Genomic DNA, 22,455 nt, shown 5'->3' with positions numbered 1-22,455 from the left:
TGATCGAAGGTGTGGGGCGTGGGGGGCACCGGCTGCACACGAGCCCCCAGCGGTGCCACAGGGGCTGGCGCCCTCCCGGGCTGCACAAACGGGGCCTCGAGCAGGACCAGGGGGGGACCTCCCTTCTGGGCTCGGGCTGGAGGCCCCCACACCCGGAGCTGGGCCCTGCGCTCCGTCCGGCTGGTGAGACGCTGGGGAGGGGCTGGAGCAGAGCCCCGAGGACCATTCGAGGGTTCGAAGCCCTGCTCCAGAGCCGCCAGGAGCTCCCGCCGCTCAGCGGGGCCAGGGAGGGTCAGGGGGACTCGGCCCCGGGGTCGGGGGCTCTTTGCTCCGGCAGTGAAAGGCCGGACGCGCCCCCGGCTGGGACGGGGAGCGGGACCCGATCGGACGGGGCCTAGGGAGGGGAATGGCCCCTTGGACCACGGATCCCATCCCTGAGGCCGTTACGGTCCCGCCTGGCCGGCTGTGGGGCTCTGCCCGGGGGGATTCGGGGCAGGTCTCCGACGGGTCAGACGAGACAGGCACAGTGGTGCCTTCTGGCCTTGAAATCAATGAAAGCCTGAGGGGGGCATCAGAGCCCTGGGAGGCGCTGTGGTGCATGCTGGGAGCCGTGCTCCTGGTGTAGGGGGGGAGGGGGTCAGGGCCCTGGTGGGCACCGTGGTGCATGCTGGGAGCTGTGCTCCCTGTGGAGGGGGGTGTCAGGGCCCTGGGGGGCGCCGTGGTGCATGCTGGGAGCTGTGCTCCCCATGTGGGGGCGGGTCAGGGCCCCGGGGGACGCCGTGGTGCCTGTGGGGAGGGGATCACAGCCCTGGGGGGTGACGTGGTGCTTGCTAGGAGCCATGCTCCCTGTGGAGGGGGGGGGGTCACAGCCCTGGGGGGACGCCGTGGTGCATGCTGGGAGCTGTGCTCTCCGTGGAGGGGAGGTCAGGGCCCTGGTGGGCACCGTGGTGCATGCTGGGAGCTGTACTCCCCGTGGGGGGGGGGGTCAGGGCCCTGGGGGGTGCCATGGTGCCTGTGGGGAGGGGTCACAGCCCTGGGGGGCGATGTGGTGCATGCTGGGAGTTGTGCTCCCTGCGGGGCAGTGTTGGGGTCTCGTGTCTGACCCCCCCCATGTCTCCCCAGCCCCCAGCAGCCGGCACCGGGTGCTCCTGACCTTCCTGTTCATGGACACGGAGTGCACCTACGACTACCTCTTCGTCTACGACGGCGACTCCCCGCGCTGCCCCCTGCTGGCCAGCTTGAGCGGCAGCACCCTGCCCCCCCCCCTCGAGGCCACCTCCGGCAAGGTGACCCCCCCCCCCGGGGCTGGCGGGGCAGGGTGTGAGAAGGGGGGAGAGTCCGGGGGAGGGTAGTGGGGTCAGTGTGGGGAGGGGTTGTTGGGAAAGTGGGGGGCTGGGGAGAGTTTGGAGGATGGGGGGTTACTGGGGGCTGTGGGGGGTAGATGGGGCTTACTGGGGGTTGTGGGGGGGTAGATGAGGGGTTGGGGGTGACTGGGGTCTGTGGGGGGATAGGTGGGTTGTGGGGGGTGACTGGGGGTAGGTGGGGAGTTACTGGGGGTTGTGGGGGGGTAGGTGGGAGGTTGGGGAGTGACTGGGGGTAGGTGGGGGTGACTGGGGGTAGGTGGGGGGTGACTGGGGGCTGTGGGGAGGTAGGTGGGAGGTTGGGGAGTGACTTGGGTCTGTGGGGGGTGACTGGGGGTAGGTGGGGGGTGATTGGGGGCTGTGGGGGGGTAAGTGGGGGGTGACTGGGGGCTGTGGGGAGGTAGGTGGGGCGTTGGGGGGTGACTGGGGGCTGTGGGGGGTAGGTGGGGTTGGGGGGGCCCGTCTCTTTGACCCCGTCTCACACACCCCAGATGCTGCTGCACCTGTTCAGTGACGCCAACTACAACCTTCTGGGCTTCAACGCCAGCTACCGGGTCTCGCTCTGCCCCCGCGGCTGCTCCGGCCACGGCGCCTGCGAGCCCCACGGCCAGTGCCAGTGTCAGCCTGGCTGGGGGGGGCCCGACTGCGCCGAGCCCCACTGCGACAGCTACTGCCTGGGCCACGGGGCCTGTGACCAGGTGAGACCCCCGAGCCCCACTGCCCCCGACCCCCCCCCGAGCCCCCCTGACCTCCCCCAAGCCCCACTGCTCCCTGACCCCCCCCCCGAGCCCCACTGCCCCCCCGACCTCCCCCGAGCCCCCCTGACCACCCCCGAGCCCCACTGCCCCCCCCAACCTCCCCCGACCCCCCCCCGACCCCCCCCGAGCCCCCCTGACCTTCCCGAGTCTCACTGCCCCCCGACCTCCCCCGAGCCCCCCTGACCTTCCCTGAGCCCCACTGCCCCCGACCCCCCCGAGCCCCACTGCCCCCGACCCCCCCGAGCCCCACTGCCCCCCGACCTCCCCCGAGCCCCACTGCCCCCTGACCTTCCCCGAGCCCCACTGCTCCCCCGAGCCCCACTGCTCCCTGACCTTCCCCGAGCCCCACTGCTCCCCCGAGCCCCACTGCTCCCTGACCACCCCCGAGCCCCACTGCTCCTCCGAGCCCCACTGCCCCCTGACCTTCCCCGAGCCCCACTGCTCCCCCGAGCCCCACTGCTCCCTGACCTTCCCCGAGCCCCACTGCCCTCCTGAGCTCCACTGCGACGGCTACTGCCTGGGCTACGGGGCCTGTGACCATGTTAGATTCCTGAGCCCCACTGCCCCCCTGACCTCCCCCGACCTCCCCCGAGCCCCCCTGACCTCCCCCGAGCCCCACTGCCCCCGACCTCCCCCGACCCCCCCCGAGCCCCACTGCCCCCCGATCTCCCCCGAGCCCCACTGCCCCCCGAGCCCTCCGACCTCCCCCGAGCCCCACTGCGACAGCTACTGCCTGGGCCACGGGGCCTGTGACCAGGTGAGACCCCCGAGCCCCACTGCCCCCCTGACCTCCCCCAAGCCCCACTGCCCCCGACCTCCCCCGAGCCCCCCCGCCCCTCCGACCTTCCCTGAGCCCCACTGCCCCCGACCTCCCCCGAGCCCCCCCTGACCTCCCCCGAGCCCCCCTGCCCCTCCGACCTTCCCCGAGCCCCACTGCCCCCCTGATCCCCCCCGACCCCCCCCGAGCCCCCCTGACCTCCCCCGAGCCCCACTGCCCCCCGATCTCCCCCGAGCCCCACTGCCCCCCGAGCCCTCCGACCTCCCCCGAGCCCCACTGCGACAGCTACTGCCTGGGCCACGGGGCCTGTGACCAGGTGAGACCCCCGAGCCCCACTGCCCCCCGATCTCCCCCAAGCCCCACTGCCCTCCTGAGCTCCACTGCGACGGCTACTGCCTGGGCTACGGGGCCTGTGACCATGTTAGATCCCTGAGCCCCACTGCCCCCACCACCAGGTGAGGGAGACTTTCCCCCCACGGCTCCCTGTCCCCTGTGACCGGAGGGACGGGCCAGGACCCGGGGCTGGGGGTCTGCGAGCCGGGACCCTCCGTCCATCTGTCTGTCTGTCCCCGCAGGAGTCTGACCGGTGCCGGTGCCAGCCAGGCTTTGTGGGCGAGGCCTGTGACCTGGCGCTGGGCGAGAACCAGGGTGCCGGGCGCTGGTACAACGTGAGCTCCGGGGATCCCCACTTCCGGCCCCGCACGGCTGCTGCTGGCGCCGTCCTGCCCCCCACCGGGGCGTTCTACATCTTCGGGGGTCAGAGACACCGCCGCCACGGGGGTTGGGGCACAGTGGGGGGTGCAGGGTGGGTGGGGGACGCAGTGGGGCAGGGTAGGGGTGGGGACGGGGGTACAGGGGGGTAGGGTGGGAGGAGTTGGGGTAGGGTTGGGGGCAGGGTGGCAGGGTGGGTGGGGGGTGCAGTGGGGCTGAGGGGAGGTGGGGCAGGGTAGGGGTGGGGACGGGGTACAGGGGGGTAGGGTGGGAGGAGTTGGGGTAGGGTTGGGGGCAGGGTGGCAGGGTGGGTGGGGGGTGCAGTGGGGTTGAGGGGAGGTGGGGCAGGGTAGGGGTGGGGACGGGGGGGAAGGAGGGCTGTGGGGAGGTGGGCTAGGGGTGGCAAGGGGGATGCAGGGGGGTGAGGCAGGCGTTTGGGGCCCCCCCTCACAGCTGCTCTGCTCCCCAAGGGCTGGATCTGAACACGGCGCTGGGCGACCTCGTCATCTACAACTTCACCTCCAACCTATGGCAGCGCCGGGTGCTGAGCCCCTCCCCGGTACGTGCCCCCCCTTGTGCCCCCTCCTGTGCCCCTCGTCCCCGGTACGTCCCCCCGGGGCCTCCCCTGTGCCCCTCCTCCCCGGTACGTCCCCCCCCGGGCCCCCTCTGTGCCCCTCCTCCCCGGTACGTCCCCCCCGGGCCCCCTCTGTGCCCCTCCTCCCCGGTACGTCCCCCCCGGGCCCCTCCTGTGCTCCTCCTCCCCGGTACGTGCCTCCTCCTTGTGCCCCCCCCACACCCCTCCTCCCCTGTACGTCCATCCCCGTGCCCCTCCTGTGCTCCTCCTCCCCGGTATGTCCCCCCCTGCTGGGCCCAGCCGAGTGGCAGCCCAGCACCCTCCCCCACAGCGTGCGCCCGGCCTTGCCCGGCCCACTCCCGTGTGGCTCAGAGACGCAGCGTGTCAGCGCGCTGGGGTGAATCCGGCCCCGGCAGCTCAGCCGGGAGTTCCCGGATCCGCGCGCGGGGCTGGTCAGACGGGTACGGCAAACCCGGGGCCGTGTCTACACGGCAGAGTTTGGTTCACAAGTTACGCTGCGTCCCCACGAGCTCTCTGTGCCGGCAGAGTCCGGCGGGGACCTACCCACCGTGCGATGGGCCGCAGGGGCTTGTGGGGGTGCGGGGCTGCAAAGCCTCATGGGGCAGGGCCAGCGTCACGGGCTGCATCGTCAACTGACGTGTGAGACGGGAGTGAGTGTGTGTGTCTGGGGGCGAGTGTTTCGACACACCCTCTCTGTACGGTCACACAGCAGCCGGAACAGCTAATCCTGGGGAGGGGGACCCCCCCACCCCAGCACAGTGGTCTCGCCCCGCCGCTGTGCCAGGAGAGCAGGATCCCACATCCATGCTTCGCCGCGTTCTCCCGGCGCGCCCCCCGCAGCGGCTCTGAGCTCTCCAGGCCGGGGCTCCGAGTGCAGGGAGGGGGTGTGTCTGCAGGGCACCGAGTTGCAAACGGAGCAGAGCGGTCAGGGTGGGCATTGTGGGATACTGGGGGAGGCCAGTCCCATGGGCGTCCTGAATGTTTGTGGCTCTGCTGTGCTCTCCCTGGGCGGGTTCGATTTTCTCGGCAGAGCAGCCGTGCAGCGTGCCCAGCTCCCGGTCTGCCAGCCCGGCTACGCCGCGTCGTGTAGACAAGGGCTCAGTGAAACCGCGTCAAAGGGGCTCCAGCGCAGGCCAGGCTCCGGGTTCTCTCGCCTGCTGCCTGCTCCCCAGCCACGGCCGGCTCTGCCCGCGCACCACACGCCGCCGGCCCCCCTCCTCCTCCGCAAGAGTCTTGCTAAGCCGGGCGTTTTCCACAGACATCGGCCCCCCCCCTTGGCGGAAGGACCCCCACACCTCCTTGGACCCTGCCCCCCAGGGAGCCCAGCTCCCAGCATGCACCGCGCCGCCCCCTAGGGCTCTGACCCCCACCTGCGAGGGGCACAGCTCCCAGCATGCACCACGCTGCCCCCCATTCTCGGCTGGCCAGAGCTCTGGGCCCTGGCGTCCGTGCAGTGCAGGGGCCAAAGGGGACGTCCCGCCTTGCTTGTCTCCCCCAAGGCTCAGTGACCCTGGTCCCCGAGGCCGGGTGATCTCAGGCTGCCGGCCCCAGTTCCCGGCAGCCTGGGGGAAGCGTAACATCCGTGCGTCTCTAGCTCCTCAGGCAGCGGTAACGCCGGCACCTGAGTGCTGCTCGCTTTCCAGGACAGTCACGCTGGGCCGCGCCGGGCGTTTCCGTGCTCAGCCCTCTGCGGGGATCCGAGAAAGGGCAGAGCCAGCCCCGGCATCTCTCTCCGGCTGGCTGGCTCTGTGGCTCTGTTCCCTGCCACCCCGGCTGGGTCCTTTCCCCAGGGCAGACACCCCCCCCCCCCCGCCTTGTCAGACAGACGCTAGTCATGGCCCCCCCGCACAGTGGCAGGGCAGAGCCCTCGGGACGGGGCAGCCCCACCAGCTTCACATTCCCGCGTGTTCTCAACTGCCTCCCTGGGATGCTGGTGGCAGGTTTCAAACCACGTCCTACGTCCTGAGCTCCGTCCCCCGGCCCAGCGTGGGGTGTAGCAAGTGCGTCAGGCCGGGCGGCTGCTGGCGCAGGGCCATCAGCCACAGACTGTGCCCCCCCCACCCCTGCGGTGGTGTGTCCCCTCCCCCTGCACTAACCCCCTCTCCCCCTTCAGGCGGCCCGTCACTCCCACGTGGCCGTGGCCTGGCAGGGCTGCCTGGTGCTGTGCGGCGGGGAGCTGGCCGACGGCTTCCTGGCCAGCGACGTCTGGATGTACCAACCCCACGATGGGTACTGGCTGGAGTTGGCCCCCCCCAACGCCACAGGCTCTCTGCCCCCCGGCCTGGCTAGCCACGCCGCAGCCGTGGTCGACACGTGGCTGTACGTCTTTGGAGGTGAGACGTGGGCTGGGAGCCAAGACACCTGGGTTCCCTCCCTGCCTCCAGGAGGGGAGTGGGGGCTGGTGGGTTAGAGCGGGGGGGCTGGGAGCCAGGTGTCCCGGGGTCCCAGGCTGAGGGCTCTGGCACGGCTCCGGGTGAAGCTAGGCAGGGCTCTGGGGCAGCGTCTCCCCACAGGGCACCTGTCACCAGGGCCAGAAGCCTGCTTGGCTTCGGGGCCTCCTGGGTCCGACCTCGGAGCGTTCAGCCCCCTGGTGAACCTGGGATCTCCCCACAGCTTGTCCCCCTGGATGGGACCCCCGGGGAGCCTCACGTGCCCCCAAAGGGCCCCCCCCAGCCAGCAGGGACTCCCAGCCAGCGTGTGACCAGACAGGTTATTAGTTGTGGACACTGATCCTCTCTAACATCGCTCCCCTGCCGAGTCGGCGAGCAACATCCCACGAAGCTCAGCGAATCCAGATGTCTCCAATCCATGCAGACCTTCATAACGTCCCCCCCCCGTCTGACGCCTCACAAGCCTTTCGGGCACGGCCGTTGCGCCTCGTGCAGTCGGCTGCGACCCGAAGGAGGCTGGGAAGCAGACTGGGCTAAACAAGACTTAACAAATAAGCACCTTGTGCCGGGTCCCAGGCAGAAGGTTCCTGGGTTTGACCTTCTGGGGGCATCGTGGTGACCTCTGAGCCGAATCCAAACCAGCCCTGGGGGATGGGGGCGTCTAACGCACACATGGGAAATCAGGGCCGCCCCGGCGTGCGAGCGGCTCCCGCGATGGGCCCACGAACGTCTCCGCACCGAGTACGCTGGAGCCGTTACTGCAATGGGTTCTGCTACCTCTGCGGGAGCCGCTGGGCTCAGCCAGGGTGTGGAAATGGCTGCTCTGCGCCTGGTCGTCGTCGTGGGGAACCCATCGCAGAACAGAGCTTGTCAGCGCAGGGAGCCCTGGGCTCCCCCCGAGTCCCAAACCAGCAGCCCAGCCTCAGCCCCGCCTGTCGCCTCCTTCGGCCTTTGTCTCCGTCCTGGGCCAGCAGGTCGACTGGGCGGCCCCAACTCCCTGGCTGGCTCCTGCAGGCGACGGGCTCCGGCCATCAGTCGCAAGGATACAGGGTGTTGGCCGGGCTCTGTGCCCAGACAGCCCGTCGGCGTCACACCTGCCCTCTAGGGGTCTCTGCAGCGATCACACCCCCTGATCCCCCCCACCTAGGTACTGGAGTAACACACGGGAAACTGAGGCACACCCAGTATTCAGAACATTCCCATTTCCTCACACAGACACCTGGGCTGTGTCCCAGCTCTGGGACTGGAGTGGGGGCTAGTAGTTAGAGCTGGGGATGCGGTGGGGGTTGGAGCCAGGACACCTGGGTTCCATCCCCGCTATCCCTGCTCCCCCCCCCGCAGGCCGCACAGCCGTGGACGTCTTCTCCTCGCAGATGTTCCGCTTCCATCTGGAGAGGTGGCAGTGGGAGCGCGTGGTGCCCGCCGGGGGGAAGGCGCCCGCTGCTGCCGGGCACTCCATGGTCTTCCACCCGCCTTCCCGCGCCCTGCTGGTGTACGGGGGCCACCGGCCCTCCACAGCCCGGTGAGCGGGGCTGCGGGGCGTGGCTGAGGGCTGGGTGGCCCAAGGAAAGGCTGGAGGGCCCACGGAGAGGCGGGGGGCATGGCTGAGGGGCCCAGGGAGAGGCTGGGGGTGTGGCTGAGGCCTGGGGGGCCCAGGGAGAGGCTGGGGGGGCATGGCTGAGGGGCCCAGGGAGAGGCTGGAGGGCCCAAGGAAAGGCGGGGGGGCATGGCTGAGGGGCCCAGGGAGAGGCTGGAGGGCCCAAGGAAAGGCTGGGGGGGCGTGCCTGAGGGGCCCAAGGAGAGGCTGGGGGTGTGGCTGAGGCCTGGGGGGGCCAGGGAGAGGTGGGGGGCATGGCTGGGAGGGCCAGGGAGAGGCTGGAGGATCCAAGGAAAGGCTGGGGGGGCATGGCTGAGGGGCCCAAGGAGAGGCTGGGGGTGTGGCTGAGGCCTGGGGGGCCCAGGGAGAGGTGGGGTGTGTGGCTGAGGGGCCCAGGGAGAGGCAGGGGCGTGGCTGAGCGCTGCGGGGGGCTGGGGGTCACGCTCCCCGGCTGACTCGTCCCCCCCCAGGTTCAGCATGCGGGTGAACAGTACGGACCTGTTCCACGTGGACCTGCGCCATTGGAGCCCCTTGCGCGGGCGCGACCCCCAGCACGGCCCCCGGGAGCGCGCCTTCCACAGCGCCAGTCTGCTGGGCAACTACATGGTGGTGTACGGTGAGCGACCGCGCCCCGCCGGGACCCCCCTCTGACCTCCCTGATCCGCCTCGGACCCCCCCCGCCGGGAGCCCCCCTGGCTCCCCCCCGCCGGGACCCCCCTCTGACCTCCCTGATCCGCCTCGGACCCCCCCCCCGCCGGGAGCCCCCCTGGCTCCCCCCCGCCGGGACCCCCCTCATCCGCCTCGGACCCCCCCTGGCTCCCCCCCGCCAGGACCCCCCTGACCACTCTGGGGACCCTCTCTCTGACCTTCCACCCCCCACCCCTACAAGGACTCTCCTGTGGTGACTGCCCCCACAGGGGCTGGGGAGCCCCTACTGGCCCCCCCTTAAGGCCCCCCATGTCACTGGGCCCAGGTGGCAGTGTACGCTGAGTGACACCCCATCATTGGTGCCTATGTGCTCACCCCCCCAGAACCTCCCACGCCCCCATCCTGTTCCCTCCTTCATCATCAGCCCCCCGTGTGGGGTCTGTGGTGAGTGAGAATTAACCCACTGTGATGGTGCTGCCCGTTGGAGCCAGCTGAGGTCACTCAATCAGGGTGAACTGCAAACAAAACGGGGCAGAGAAACCCCAAACGCTGGGGGGGTTTCCAATACTTAGATTTACCAACCAGCACAAAACAGCTTCTGTGTTACCTCCCTGGTTACTGAGAAGTCCCAACAACGCAGTTCCCTTAAAGTGCCCAGCGTCCCGCCTCCGTCCAGACACACCTGTCAGATGTGATGATGATTCCTGACAATCTGATCTCATCATATAAAAGAAAAGGCTCTTCCAACCCCAAAGGATCAGCCACATATGCAGGTCCAATTACAACTTAGATCTTACCCAAAATACTCGCTATAGCCAATTCTTATGAACTAAGCTGAAATTCATTAAAAAAGAAAAGAGAGAGAGAGAGAGAGGGAGTGTTGGTTAAAAGATCAATATACAGACAGACGTGAATTCAATGCTTGAGGTTCAGACACAGCAGAGATGAGCCTGTAGTTGCCAAAAGTCCCTTTAGAAATAGTCCAGAGGTTATAGTCCCATGTCCATATTCAGGCGGCTCCAGTCAGTGACTGGGGATCTCAATCCTTGTGACTTAAGGTTTCCCCCTCTTGAAACCCAAAGCAGATCTGAGATGAAGCAGGATCGTGGCCCAGGGTTTTTATACATTTCCAGCAGCCTTTCGGCCTGAGAAAACAATAGGCCTAACTCTCCTTCTCCCAAACATCCTGGCAATTAGCACAGGGTCATTTATCCATTGAACAGTTCAGACACAGGTCACCACAACCTTCAAAGAGACATAGAGACCTCAAGTGTCTCCCTAACTGTTAATATTCCCTTTTTGATCTTTGAATCAACGCTGTAGCAATAGACAAGACTTGTTTGCTCCCATCACAAGCCCTGAGCAAACATCTCCCTTCTACCGCTAACAATGCAGACTTGCATTTCCCAGCTCTGTTCAGTTACAGATCTTCCTAACCAGTCTCTAAAGTTCGGCCCTGGGTCAGGTCAGTCTGTGAGTTAATTAACTCTTTCTGGCCCTGTCACCTTCAATGAGCTGTTATATTACACTCATAACGTCACCCCCCCCCCCCCCGGGTCTGACCCCCCCGTCCCCCCTCGGCTGTGCTGCCCCCCAGTCTGACCCCTCTCGCCCACAGGGGGTAACGTGCACATTCACTACCATGAGGAGAAGTGCTACGAGGACGAACTTTTCTTCTACCACCTGGGCTGCCACCAGTGGGTGCCCGGCCAGGCGCTGGCACGAAGCCTGCCCCATGGTGAGGGGCTCGGGTACCCTAGGGAGCAAGAGGGGCAGGTGTGGGGGGAGGGGGGATGCCCCAGGAGATGGGGGAGCAGGGGTGAGGATGGGGAGGGGCGGTCGTGGGGGGGAGCCCTGGTGGACAGGGGCGGGGCGAGGGTGAGGGGATGCCCCAAGAGATGGAGGAAGGGGCATGGGCAACTCCCCAGTGGCTGGCGGGGGGGGGGCACCCTGGCGGATGGAGGGGTTGGGAGGACGCCCGGCGGCCGGGGGGCCAGTGGGTCCCGGTGCTGCCTGATGCTCCCCTCTTGGCAGAGCGGGCCGGGCGGGCGGCCGGGGGGCGCTATTCCCACGTGGCGGCCGTGCTGCAGGACAACGTGCTGCTGGTGGCCGGGGGGTTCAGCGGGGCCCCCCGCGGGGACCTCGTGGCCTACAAGGTGCCCACCTTCGTCTTCCAGGTGCCCGCCCAGAACGTAAGTGACCCCCGGGGCCCTGCCACTCCCCCCAGCGCCCCCTCCGCCACAGGGACCCTAACCTCTGCCAGGCCCCCCACCCCCTGCTGCCCCCCAGTACCCCCGGCTTCCCCTCCGCGCTCTGGGAGCTCACAGGAGCAGATCAGTGACCCCCCCCCTTTTCCGGCCCGTGGAGGGGATCTGGCTTGCGGGGTTCTGGCTGGGGGGACAAGGAGGCTCTGGCTTGCAGGGGAGCTGCCTGGGGCCCATTAACTCCCCCTCGTCCCCCCACCTGGGTGATTGCTGCCTCGATGTGGGGAGACAGCCAGCGGGCTCTCGGGTGTGGAGTTGGGGGGGTTGTCTCTGGCTGGTGGGGGAAGAGGGGTCGGGTTTGTGGCTGGGGCGGGGGAGGGGGATCCCTTGCTGCAGGTTGGGGGGCTGTTGGGGGGCAGCCCCTCCCTCACTGCCCTGCCCCCCTCCCCCCAGTACCACCTGGATTACTGCTCCATGTACTCTGAGAGCAGCACCTGTGGGAAGGACCCCGAGTGCTCCTGGTGTCTGGATGCCTGCCAGAGCCCCGCGCCCCACAGCAACGTGAGTGACCCCCTGGCTCTGCCCCCCCGGCTCCTCTGCGCCGCAGGGCCCCCGCCCCCTGGGACCGCCCCCCTGAGCCCCCAGCAGCCTGGCTCTGCCGTGGGCCCCTCGGGGAGTCCCCTCGCTCTGGGTCCCCGGGGCCCCCGCCCCCAGAGGGAGCAACGCCCCCCCGATCTGTAGCTTCAGGGACTCTGCCAGCGTCACACAGGAGATGTATTGAGCGTCTGGACCCAGCCCAGGCAGTTCTCAGGGCCCTCAGGCCTGGCCAGTCTCAGCCCCGGCCAGTTGGGTCTGTCCCGTCCCCATGGGTCCGGCTGCTCCTTGTCCCCAGCCCAGCCCCACCCCACCCCCTCCTTCCAGCCCAGCCCCCTAAATCCCCTCCCCCACCCGCCCCTCCTCCGCCCTTTGTCTTCAGTCCCAGGTGAACAGGCCGCTGGGCCTCTCTCTGCCGTCCTTTGTTCCCCCCTGGCTGGACCCGGCTGGTCAGGTCCCCGGGCCCCCCTCTCCTCAGCCCATTGACCCCCCACTGGCCAGAACCGGCTGCTCCCGAGCTGGGCTGGGCCCCCCGGTCACCAGTCGCTGGGTCCCCAATCTCCAGGCCGGTGTCCGGGGTCCCGGCTGCTAGGCGAGGTCACACCTGGTCCCCTGCAATTACAAACCCCTTCCCCCACCTCGTTACACACACAGCACATGGGGAAACTGAGGCACACACAGTGTTCATGCAAAACACTAAGAAAATCCCCCACTTCGTCACACCCCCGGGGGTGAGGTACAGACTCCTGGGTTCTCTCCCTGGCTCTGGGAGGGGGGGTGGGGGCTGGTGGTTAGAGCAGGGGGCTGGGAGCCAGGACTCCTGGGTTCTCTCCCTGGCTCTAGGAGAGGAGTGGGGGCTGGTGGTTAGAGCAGGGGGGGCTGGGAGCCAGGACTCCTGGGTTCTCTCCCTGGCTCTGGGAGGGGGGGTGGGGGCTGGTGGTTAGAGCAGGGGGCTGGGAGCCAGGACTCCTGGGTTCTCTCCCTGGCTCTGGGAGGGGGGGTGGGGGCTGGTGGTTAGAGCAGGGGGCTGGGAGCCAGGACTCCTGGGTTCTCTCCCTGGCTCTGGGTGGGGGGTGGGGGCTGGTGGTTAGAGCAGGGGGCTGGGAGCCAGGACTCCTGGGTGCTCTCCAGTGAAGTGCAGTGGGGGCGTTGGCCATGCTCCCCTGTTGATGTCTCTCTCTCTCTCAGTGTCCCAGCACCGGCTGCCTGGGCCTGGCTCGGCTCCTGGTGGACTGCGAGTCCTGCCTGGCGTTTGGGGGGGCCGGGCCCCCCCTGCCCCGCGCGCCGGGGCCCTTCGGATGGTGTGTGCAGAACGAGACCTGCATGCCTGTTGCTGGTGAGCCCCCCCGGCCCCTCCCCACCTGTCTCCTCTCCCCCGGCCCCTCCCCCATCTACCTGCCCATCGCTGGTGAGCCCCTCAACCCCGCCCCCTCCCCCGGCTCCGCCCCCAGCCGCTCCCCCACCCCTCCCCACCCATCTCCTTTCCCCCTGGCCCCTCTCCCATCTAACTGCATGCTGGTCGCTGGTGAGCCCCTAGGCCCCGCCCCGTCCCTGGCTCCGCCCCCCCTGCCCCCCTCCCCCATCTACCTGCATGCCTGTCCCTGGTGAGCCCCTCGGCCCCCGCCACACCTGCCCCCCCACCTCCTCTCCCCTCGGCTCTCCCCCATCTACCCCACACACCTCTCCTTCCCCCCCCTCCTCCTCACCTGTCTCTCCTTCCCCCCGGCCCCCTCCCCCATCTACCCCACCTGCCTCTCCTTCCGCCCAGTCCCCTCCCCCATCTCCGCACCCACCTCTCCTTCCCCCCTCCCTCTCCCTGCCCCAGCCCCTCCCCCATCTACCCCACCTGTCTCTCCCCCCAGCCCCTCCCCAATCTGTCTCTCCTCCCTGCCCCCAACCTGAGGCTGGTCTGGGATCACTCTAAGAGAGGCGGGTGGCCTGGGGGGGATGGGCTGGGGGGTGCCAGGAGGGGGTGTTGGGGTTCGGGGCTGTATTTGCTGGGAGAGATGGGGCAGGGCGGGGGGGCTGCGTTCCTGGGGAAGAGATGGGGGGTGGGGAAAAGGGGTGGTGGTGGGGGCTGCGCTCCCTGAGGGGGGGCTGCATTCCCGGGGGCCTATGAGGGCTCAGCCTCTTCCCCCCCCCCCCCCCCAGAGCAGAGCCGGTGCCGTGTGGGGCAGATCTCGGGCACCTACGGCTGGTGGGGGCCACGCCCCGTGTTCATCACCTCCCTGGAGAGCTGCCAACGTCACAACTTCCTGCCCGGCCTGCACCTCATCACCTACCAGCACCCCCGCAACGACTCGCAGCCCGACAAGGTGGGGCAGCTCGGGCACGGGGTCCCCCGGCAGGGGCAGGGGGGTGCTGCTGGGGGGGGCAGCTCCAGCACCGGGTCCCCTGAGGGGGAAGGGGGGCGCTCAGGCACCAGGTCCCCCGGCAGGGGCCGGGGGGTGCTGCCGGGGGGGGCAGCTCGGGCACCGGGTCCCCCAGCAGGGGCAGGGGGGTGCTGCCGGGGGGGGCAGCTCGGGCACCGGGTCCCCCGAGGAGGAAGGGGGGCGAGGGGGCACTGCTGGGGAAAGCTCACAACACCAGCGCGGGAGGGGCAGCTCGGGCACGGGGGGCAGGGGCACTGCCGGGGGAAGCTCGCAGCACTGGTGGGGGTGGGGGCTGCAGCAGACTGACCCCGGTGCCCCCCCAGGTGTCCATCGTCCGCAGCACGACCATTACGCTGAGCCCCAGCTCGGAGATGGATGTCTCCCTGGTCTACAAGGGCTTCATCTACCCGCTGCTGGCCGGGCCCCCCCCCGCCCCCCACATCTCCGTCTGGGCCCGTGTGCAGCGCCTCCACGTGGTCGCCAAGCTGGGCCGTGCCCCCAACGCCCCCGAGCTGGTAAGGGGGGAGCCGGGGCCATCGGGGCTGCCCCAACGCAGTGCCGTGGGGTCTGTGCCAGGGAGCAGGGTGGGGTCAGCTGGGGGTGCTGTGGGGCGGGGGGTCAGCAGGGGGCGCTGGCTCGCCCTGACCCCCAGCGCGTGGCAGGAGGAGGTGGGGCGCTGTGGGGCGGGGGCGCTGTGGGGCAGGGGGGCAGCGGGGGGCTCTGGCTCCCCCTGACCCCCGGCCCGTGGCAGGAGGAGGTGGGGCGCTGTGAGGCGGGGGCGCTGTGGGGCAAAGGGGTCGGCAGGGAGGTCTGGCTCCCCCTGACCCCCGGCCCGTGGCAGGAGGAGGTGGGGCGCTGGGCCGTGCAGCAGGAGAAGGAGACGCGCCCCCTGCAGCGCCCGGGCACCCAGCGGCTCTTCGGCAGCCCCGAGCGCGGCAACAAATACCTGGTGCAGGTCGAGGGGCATCTCAACAGCTCGGGCACCGGGCAGAGCAGCGAACTCACCCTGGTGTGGGACCGCACTGGGGTGCCGGGCGGCAGTGTGAGTACCCCCTGTGCCCCCTGTGTGCCTCCCACGTACCCCTGTGCCCCCTGTATGCCCCCACGTGTCCCCCTGCCCCCTTTGTGTCCCTCACGTGCCCCCCGCCCCCTCTGTGTAACCCAGGTACCCCATCCCCCCGCCAGGCAGAGCAGCGAGCTCACCCTGGTGTGGGACCGCACTGGGGTGCCGGGCGGCAGTGTGAGTAACCCCCCCCCGTGCCCCCGGTGTGCCCCCCACGTGCCCCGGTGTGCCCCCCACGTGTCCCCCTGTGCCCCCTGTGTGCCCCCCATGTACCCCCTGCCCCCTGTGTGCTCTCCACGTACCTCCCCTGTGTTCCGTGTGCCCTCCACGTATCCCCCACGTACCCCCCGTGTGCCCCCACGTGTCCCCCTGCGTGCCCTCCACGTACCCCCCCTGTGTGTAACCCCCCCCGTGAAGCCCCCAGACCCCTCCCCCCCATCCCTCTGCCAGGTGGCAGTGTGTACCCCCCATCCCCCACACCATGTGTACCCCCGACCCTCTCCCCCTTGTGTACTCACCTATACCCAGGTGCCGTGGGGGGATGATTGGGGTGAGGTGGGGAAAGGTGAGGGGCTGGTTGGGGTAGGGAGGGGTGCTGCAGGCTGATTGGGAGGTGCCCTGGGGGGCTGGCTGCTGGGGTTCCCTGGGGGTCTGGGAATGATTGGAGATGCCCTGGGAGGGCTGGCTGCCGGGGTTGCCCTGGGGGGTTGGGGATGATTGGAGGTTCCTTGGGGGATGGCTGCTGGGGGTGCCCTGGGGGACTGGGGGTGATTGGGAGTGCCCTGGGGGGCTGGCTGCCGGGGTGCCCTGGGGGGCTGGGGGTGATTGAGGGTGCCCTGGGGGGCTGGCTACCGGGGGTGCTCTGGGGGGCTGGGGGTGATTGGGGGTGCCCTGGGGGGCTCGCTGCCGGGGGTGCCCCTGGTTCTCACTCGCCCGCTCTCCCCCCAGGAGATCTCGTACTTCTTTCTGGAGCCGTTCCGCGCGGGGCCCTGCCCCTCCTATCCCTCCTGCCTGGCCTGCCTGGCCGACCAGGGCTGCGGCTGGTGCCCGCTCAGCGCCAGCTGCCACGCCCGGCTGGAGGGGCCGGGGGGCGGGGGGGCCATGCGGGGGGGGCTCCGTGCGCCTCGTCCTCTCGCCCAGCAACTGCTTCCTGTGCGAGGAGTACCGGGACTGCCACGCCTGCAGCGCGGTGAGACGGGCACCGGGGCGGGGTGTGTGTGTGTGTGAGACGTTCCCCAGGTTACGACGTGACGGCTGAACCGCGGTGCGCCCGACTCTGTGCCCGGGAACAGCGCCCCCTCCCGGCCGTGCCCCCTGCGCTCCGCCCGCCGCTCGGCTGCCCCCGGCCAGCGCAAAGTACGAGGAAGGTTCCCTGGCAATTACAAACCGGGATCTTGTCCCCAGACTCACCCAGCGGGTGACTCTTCCGGCCCCCAGGCCTCCCGCAGCCCCAGGGGGGGAGCCTGGCCAGCCCCAGCCAGGGACGCCCCCAGTGGCCGTGGGCTGGACGACCCATCGGGGGGTCTAGAGACCAGCATCACACACCGCGTGGGTACGCCCATGCTAACAGGACAACGATGTTCAGCACATTATGAGTTTCCAAGTGATCCCTCCCCAGGCAGGTGTAGTGCAGAACATAGCATGGCCGTGTGACAGTGGTGAATAAGAGGTACAGGGGGGCTCTGGGGGGCACTGGCTCTGCAGGAAGGGACTCTGACCCCCCCCCCCCCCCCGGTGCCCCCTCAGGACCCGTTCTGCGAGTGGCAGGTGAACAGTAGCAAGAAGGGGGATCTGCTGTGCAGCCGCCGGGGCCGGCAGCCCCACGGCATCCGCGCCCCCGACGCCTGCCCCGCGCTGTGCCGCCAGTGAGTCCTGGGGGGCTGGGGGGGGGAGGGCAGGGTGCCGGGGGGGGGTTGGTGCTGGGGGAGGCAGGACCTAGGGGGGGTCAGTGTGTGGGCAGGGTGCCGGGGGGGGGGGGTCGGTGCTGGGGGGGCAGGACCTGGGGAGGTCAGTGTGTGGGCAGGGTGCCGGGGGGGGGGGTCGGTGCTGGGGGGGGCAGGACCTGGGGAGGTCAGTGTGTGGGCAGGGTGCCGGGGGGGGGTGTCGGTGCAGGGGAGGGCAGGACCTGGGGGGTCAGTGTGTGGGCAGGGTGCCGGGGGGGGGGTCGGTGCAGGGGGGGGCAGGACCTAGGGGGTCAGTGTGTGGGCAGGGTGCCGGGGGGGGGGTCGGTGCAGGGGGGGGCAGGACCTGGGGGGTCAGTGTGTGGGCAGGGTGCCGGGGGGGGGGTCGGTGCGGGGGGGGCAGGACCTGGGGGGTCAGTGTGTGGGCAGGGTGCCGGGGGGGGGGTCGGTGCAGGGGGGGGCAGGACCTGGGGGGTCAGTGTGTGGGCAGGGTGCCGGGGGGGGGTCGGTGCAGGGGGGGGCAGGACCTAGGGGGGCAGTGTGTGGGCAGGGTGCTGGGGCTGCGTGGGCGCTGTCTGGGGGGGAGGTGGTGGCTGGGTGGGGGGGGCAGCAGGGGGGGCTCTGGGAAGCAGTAACCCCCCCTCTCCCCCCAGGCGGAGCACGTGCGCCGAGTGTCTGTCCAACTCCAGCCAGTGCGCCTGGTGCCAGTCCACCCACAGCTGCTTCTTCTTCGCCGCCTACCTGGCCAAGTACCCGTACGGGGACTGCCGGGGCTGGTACGACAGGTGAGGGGCGCGGGGACCCCGGGTTCTCTCCAGCTCTGGGAGGGGGCTGGGGGCTGGGAGCCAGGACTCCTGGGTTCTCTCCCGGCTCTGGGAGGGGGTGGGGCCGAGCTGGGGCTGACTCGTCTGTCTCCTGCCCCCAGTGTCCATTCGGTGCCCCAGTGCCTGGACTGCGCCCGGTTCAACACGTGCCGGGACTGTCTGCAGCACTTCGAGTGCGGCTGGTGCGGGAACACGGACAACCCCACGCTGGGCAGGTAACAGGCTGGGGGGTGGGGCGTTCCCTCTCGGGGGCGCCGGCTCCCACCCGGCCCCAGGGCAGGGACTGGCTGGCTCAGGGGGGCGGGGAATGGGGCAGGGGGCTGTCCCCTCTAGGGGGCGCCGGCTCCCACCCGGCCCCAGGGCAGGGACTGGTTGGCTCAGTGTGTGGGGCGGGGGGGTTGCTGCCCCTGTCTCTGCCATGACCCCCCGTCTCCTTCCCCCCCGCCCCAGGTGCCTGCAGGGTGATTTCTCCGGCGTGGGCGGCTTCCCCAACTGCTCGGTGGCTCTGTGGGAGAGCCACAGGCTGCCCCCCGCCCAGCCGGCTGCCTGGTCCTACGGGCAGTGCCCCGACGTGGATGAGTGCCGGCTGGGCCTGGCTCGCTGCCACCCCTTCGCCCGCTGCCACAACACGCCCGAGGCCTACGAGTGCCACTGCCAGCGCGGCTACGCCGGCGACGGCACCAGCCACTGCAACCAGACGTGAGGCTGGGGAGGGGGCGGTGCAGGGCTCAGCAGGGCTGGGGAGGAGGTCCAGGGGGTCTGGGAAGGGGGTGGCACAAGGCTTGGGGGGGTTGGGATTCAGGGGGGTTGGGATTCGGGGGGGAAGGGGGCGGTGCAGGGTTGGGGGGGTGTTGGGATTTGGGGGGCTGGGAAGGAGGTGGTGCAGGGCTGGGGGGCGTCTGGGGAGGGGGTGGCACAAGGCTTGGGAGGGTTGGGATTCAGGGGGGTTGGGATTCGGGGGGGCTGGGAAGGAGGTGGTGCAGGGCTGGGGGGCGTCTGGGGAGTAGGTGGCGCAAGGCTCGGGGGGGGTTGGGATTCAAGGGGGCTGGGAGGGGGTGGTGCAGGTCTGGGGGCGTGGGCGGCGTTGGCTGCCCCGCTCCATCCCCCCCCCCGGCGTCTCCCCAGGTGCTACGAGGAGTGCGGGCACGGCCGGTGCAGTGGCCCCCCCGGCTACGTGTGCGAGTGCGAGCTGGGCTGGACGTCGGAGCCGGGCGCCGGGGGCAACGGCAGCGCGGGGGGGGCCCGGTGCAGCGTGGACTGTGGCTGCCACTTCCACAGCAGCTGCGAGGCCGGGGGGCCCGGGGTGTGCGATGAGTGCCAGGGTGAGTCTCCTGCGGCCCCCCACATCACCCCCCTGGGGCCCCTGCACTCCCCCCCGTGCCCCACCCCCGCGGCCTCTGCAGCCCCCACAGCCCCCTCCTCCTGCTCTGGCCCTGCACTCCCCCTACGCCCCTTCCACATCCCCAACTCTCCCCCCCGCTCACTCTCTGCCCCATCTCCGCAGACTGGACCCACGGCGAGCACTGCCACCTCTGCCGGCCCGGCAGCTTCGGCGACGCCACGAACCCGGCGGGTGCCAGGCGTGTGAGTGCAACGGGCACGGCCTGCCCGAGCGGGGCTACTGCCACGGGGCCACAGGGGCCTGCTACTTGCGCCCCCCCCGCCGAGGGGCCCCACTGTGAGCGCTGCGCCCCCGGGTTCTACGGGGACCCCAGGTGAGACCCCCCTGTCCGCCCCAGAGACCCCTCCTTCCTCCTGCCCCTCAGACACCCCAACTCCCCCCGAGATGCCTCCTTCCTCCTGCCCCCCAGGCACCCCCAACTCCCCCCCAGAGACGCCTCCTTCCTCCTGCCCCCCAGGCACCCCAACTCCCCCCCAGAGACGCCTCCTTCCTCCTGCTCCCAGGCACCCCAACTCCCCCCCAGAGACGCCTCCTGTCCCTCAGACACCCCAACTCCCCCGAGACGCCTCCTTCCTCCTGCCCCCCAGACACTCCAACTCCCCCCCAGAGACGCCTCCTTCCTCCTGCCCCCCAGACACTCCAACTCCCCCCCAGAGACGCCTCCTTCCTCCTGTCCCTCAGACACCCCAACTCCCTGCTGAGGGGCTGCACTGCGAGGGCTGCGCTGCCAGGTTCTGTGGGGACCCCAGGTGAGACCCCACCCCTGAAATCCCCGCATTCCTCCTGGCCCCCAGAGACCCCCTGTCCCGGGGTCCCAGACTGGGGGCTCTAGCAGGGCTCTGGGGCAGCGTCTCTCCGCAGGGCACCTGTCACCAGGGCGAGGTGCCTGCTCGGCTTCGCGGGCTCCTGGGTCGAACCTCGGAGCGTTCAGCCCCCTGGCTGGGACCCCTGGGGAGCCTCATACCCCCCCAAAGAGCCCCCCCCCCCGCCGCAGCCAGCAGCGACTCCCAGCCAGCGAGTGACCCCGGCGGGTTATTAGTCGTGGGGACCCAGCGTAGGACAGAGCTTGTGAGCACAGGGACCTGCAGCAAAGTCCATCGGGGGGGCGGGGGGGTTATCCAGAGCCCTGGGCTCCCCCCGAGACCCAAACCAGGAGACTGACCTGCTTCCAGCTGCCTGGCCCCTGGTGACCTGGTCTCTGTTCTCCCCCACCTTGGGGGAGGTGGGGGCCATCAGTGTCAGCCGGTCTCTGCAGCCCGTGGGCATCACACCTGCCCTCTAGGGGTCTCTGCGACCATTGCACACCCTGATCCCCCCCACCCCTGTGTGGGGCCCCCCCGGCGCTGATGCTCTCTCTCCCCCAGGAACATGGGCACCTGCTACCGGGCGTGCGAGGGGCGCTCGCTGCTGGCCAACCTCTCGGGTTCGGGGTCCCTGGGCTCCCGGCGGGCAGGGGGGGTGCCCGGGGACCTGGCCCACTGCCTGTGGGTGCTGTCGGCCTCGCCCGGCCTGGAGCCCTGCCCCCCTGCCCACCCCTGCCCCGCCATCAGCCTGACCCTGCAGCCCGACCTCAGCACCCCCTGCATGGTGAGTGGGGCTGGCTGGGGGGCGTTGGGGAGTGCAGGTCCGTGCTGGATGCTGTGGGGAGGCAGCGCTGGGGGTGGAGCAGGGTCTGACCATGGGGGGCAGAGTGGGGTCCAGTTTGGGTACTATAGGAGGTTCTCGGGGGGTACCAGGCTCCGGGTCTGTGGTGGCAGCTGTTATGCGGAGAGCAGGGCCCGGCCGGGTGCCAGGGGCGGGGGGAGCAGGGCCCGGGCCGTGGGGGGTGGGGAGCAGGGCGGGGGGGTGTGCTGGGGGGAGAGCAGAGCCCGGGCCGGGTCCCAGGGGGGCGGGGGGGAGCAGGGCCTGGCCAGGTGCCTTGGAGGGGGGGAGCAGGACCCAGGCTGGGGGTGGGGGGTTGCTGGGGGGGTGGGGGGGAAAGCAGGGCCCGTTCCGGGGGCTGGGGGGAGCAGGGCTGGGGCAGGAGCAGGGCCCGGGCCCGGTGGGGTGCTGGGGGGGGAGCAGTCAGGCCAGGGGTCCCATCTCCGCCTGCCCCCCAGCACAGTTATGCCTATGCCTTCGACGGGCTGCGGCCTTCCTGGACAGCGGGGAGATCCAGGCCGACCGGACCCTCATCGGCGCCTTCTGCGGGCAGGGCCGCGCCCAGCCCCTCACCGTGGAGGCCGCGTCAGGTGGGTACTGCCAGCGGGGGGGCTCGGGCCCCCTGGGGTCCTGGGCATGGCACGGGGTTGGGGGGTGTCCCGGGGTCCCAGGCTGGAGGCTCTGGCACGGCTCCAGGTGAAGCCAGGCAGGGCTCTGGGGCAGCGTCTCCCTGCAGGGCTCCCACCAGGGCCAGGAGCCTCCTGGATCCGACCTCGGAGCGTCCGGCCCCCTGCTCACCCCGGGCCCCCCCCCCGCAGCGAGTCCCCCTGGACTGGGCCCCTGGGGAACCTCACGTACCCCCAAAGGGCTTTGCCCCCCCGCAGCGACTCCCAGGCAGCGAGTGACCCCGACGTGGGGACCCAGCGTAGAACAGAGCTTGTGAGACCAGGGACCTGCAGCAAAGTCCCCGACTGACCAGTTCCCCCCCCCGTAGCCCCTCTCGGCCTTTGTCCCTTTCCTGGGCCAGCAGGTCCCCCGGGCTGCTGCTCCCCCCCCCCGCCCCGGCTGGCTCTGCAGGGGACGGGACGGGGCGTAGCCACAGGTGGGCCAAGACCCACCCATTAGCAGCCAGCCCCACTCCACAGCCCGGCCCAGCTCCGGCCCCTGTCCCACTCCGGCACCTGCCAGCCCCCGCGCCCCGACCCGCTCCGCCCACCCCGCGCTCCTGCACCCATTTTCCTGGGGGCCCCCAACTGGCCGGGGCCCCTGGCCATGGGCTCTGTTGGTCCAGGGGCTAATCCGCCTGTGGGAGGAGGGCAGGTGAGCGATTTGGCGGCCCCAGAGGAGATCCTCAGGAGAGGAGCCAGGCCTGCGTGGGGCTGGGACTGGGACGGGTGTGAGAGGCACTGGGACAAGCTCCGGCCATCAGGAGCCAGGCTACAGGGTGTCGGCCGGTCTCTGAGCCCAGGCAGCCAGTCGCGGCCACACCTGCCCTCCGGGGGTCGCTGCACCGATCAACCCCCTGATCCCCCCGCCTAGGGACTGGAGTAACAGGGGAAACTGAGGCACACACCGTATTCAGAGAAAACGTTGAGAACTCCATCACAGGGGGTGGG

At 70.2% G+C, this 22,455-nt stretch overlaps 1 protein-coding gene across 1 annotated transcript in view; it reads left to right on the top strand.

Moving 5' to 3' along the window:
• Window positions 1-973: 973 nt before the first annotated feature.
• The window catches only part of MEGF8 (multiple EGF like domains 8), a 199,332-nt gene continuing 177,850 nt past the window's right edge, over window positions 974-22,455 (top strand). The window contains 27 exon segments of the mRNA XM_065573900.1: window positions 974-1,286; window positions 1,853-2,059; window positions 3,473-3,653; window positions 4,079-4,167; window positions 6,317-6,536; window positions 7,935-8,115; window positions 8,661-8,806; window positions 10,457-10,576; window positions 10,873-11,030; window positions 11,496-11,603; window positions 12,825-12,972; window positions 13,788-13,951; window positions 14,332-14,523; window positions 14,850-15,050; window positions 16,020-16,148; window positions 16,150-16,260; window positions 16,818-16,936; window positions 17,626-17,757; window positions 17,898-18,011; window positions 18,247-18,495; window positions 18,922-19,118; window positions 19,301-19,363; window positions 19,366-19,445; window positions 19,447-19,511; window positions 20,563-20,785; window positions 21,298-21,325; window positions 21,328-21,429. Coding sequence (XP_065429972.1) covers window positions 1,044-1,286; window positions 1,853-2,059; window positions 3,473-3,653; window positions 4,079-4,167; window positions 6,317-6,536; window positions 7,935-8,115; window positions 8,661-8,806; window positions 10,457-10,576; window positions 10,873-11,030; window positions 11,496-11,603; window positions 12,825-12,972; window positions 13,788-13,951; window positions 14,332-14,523; window positions 14,850-15,050; window positions 16,020-16,148; window positions 16,150-16,260; window positions 16,818-16,936; window positions 17,626-17,757; window positions 17,898-18,011; window positions 18,247-18,495; window positions 18,922-19,118; window positions 19,301-19,363; window positions 19,366-19,445; window positions 19,447-19,511; window positions 20,563-20,785; window positions 21,298-21,325; window positions 21,328-21,429 — 3,970 coding nt within the window. The 5' untranslated portion in view covers window positions 974-1,043.

Source organism: Chrysemys picta, chromosome 20 (assembly GCF_011386835.1).
Source record: "Chrysemys picta bellii isolate R12L10 chromosome 20, ASM1138683v2, whole genome shotgun sequence".
Classification (NCBI taxonomy): Eukaryota; Metazoa; Chordata; order Testudines; family Emydidae; genus Chrysemys; species Chrysemys picta.
Note: the sequence above shows the minus strand (reverse complement) of the source record. Positions and strands in the feature narration are given on the sequence as shown.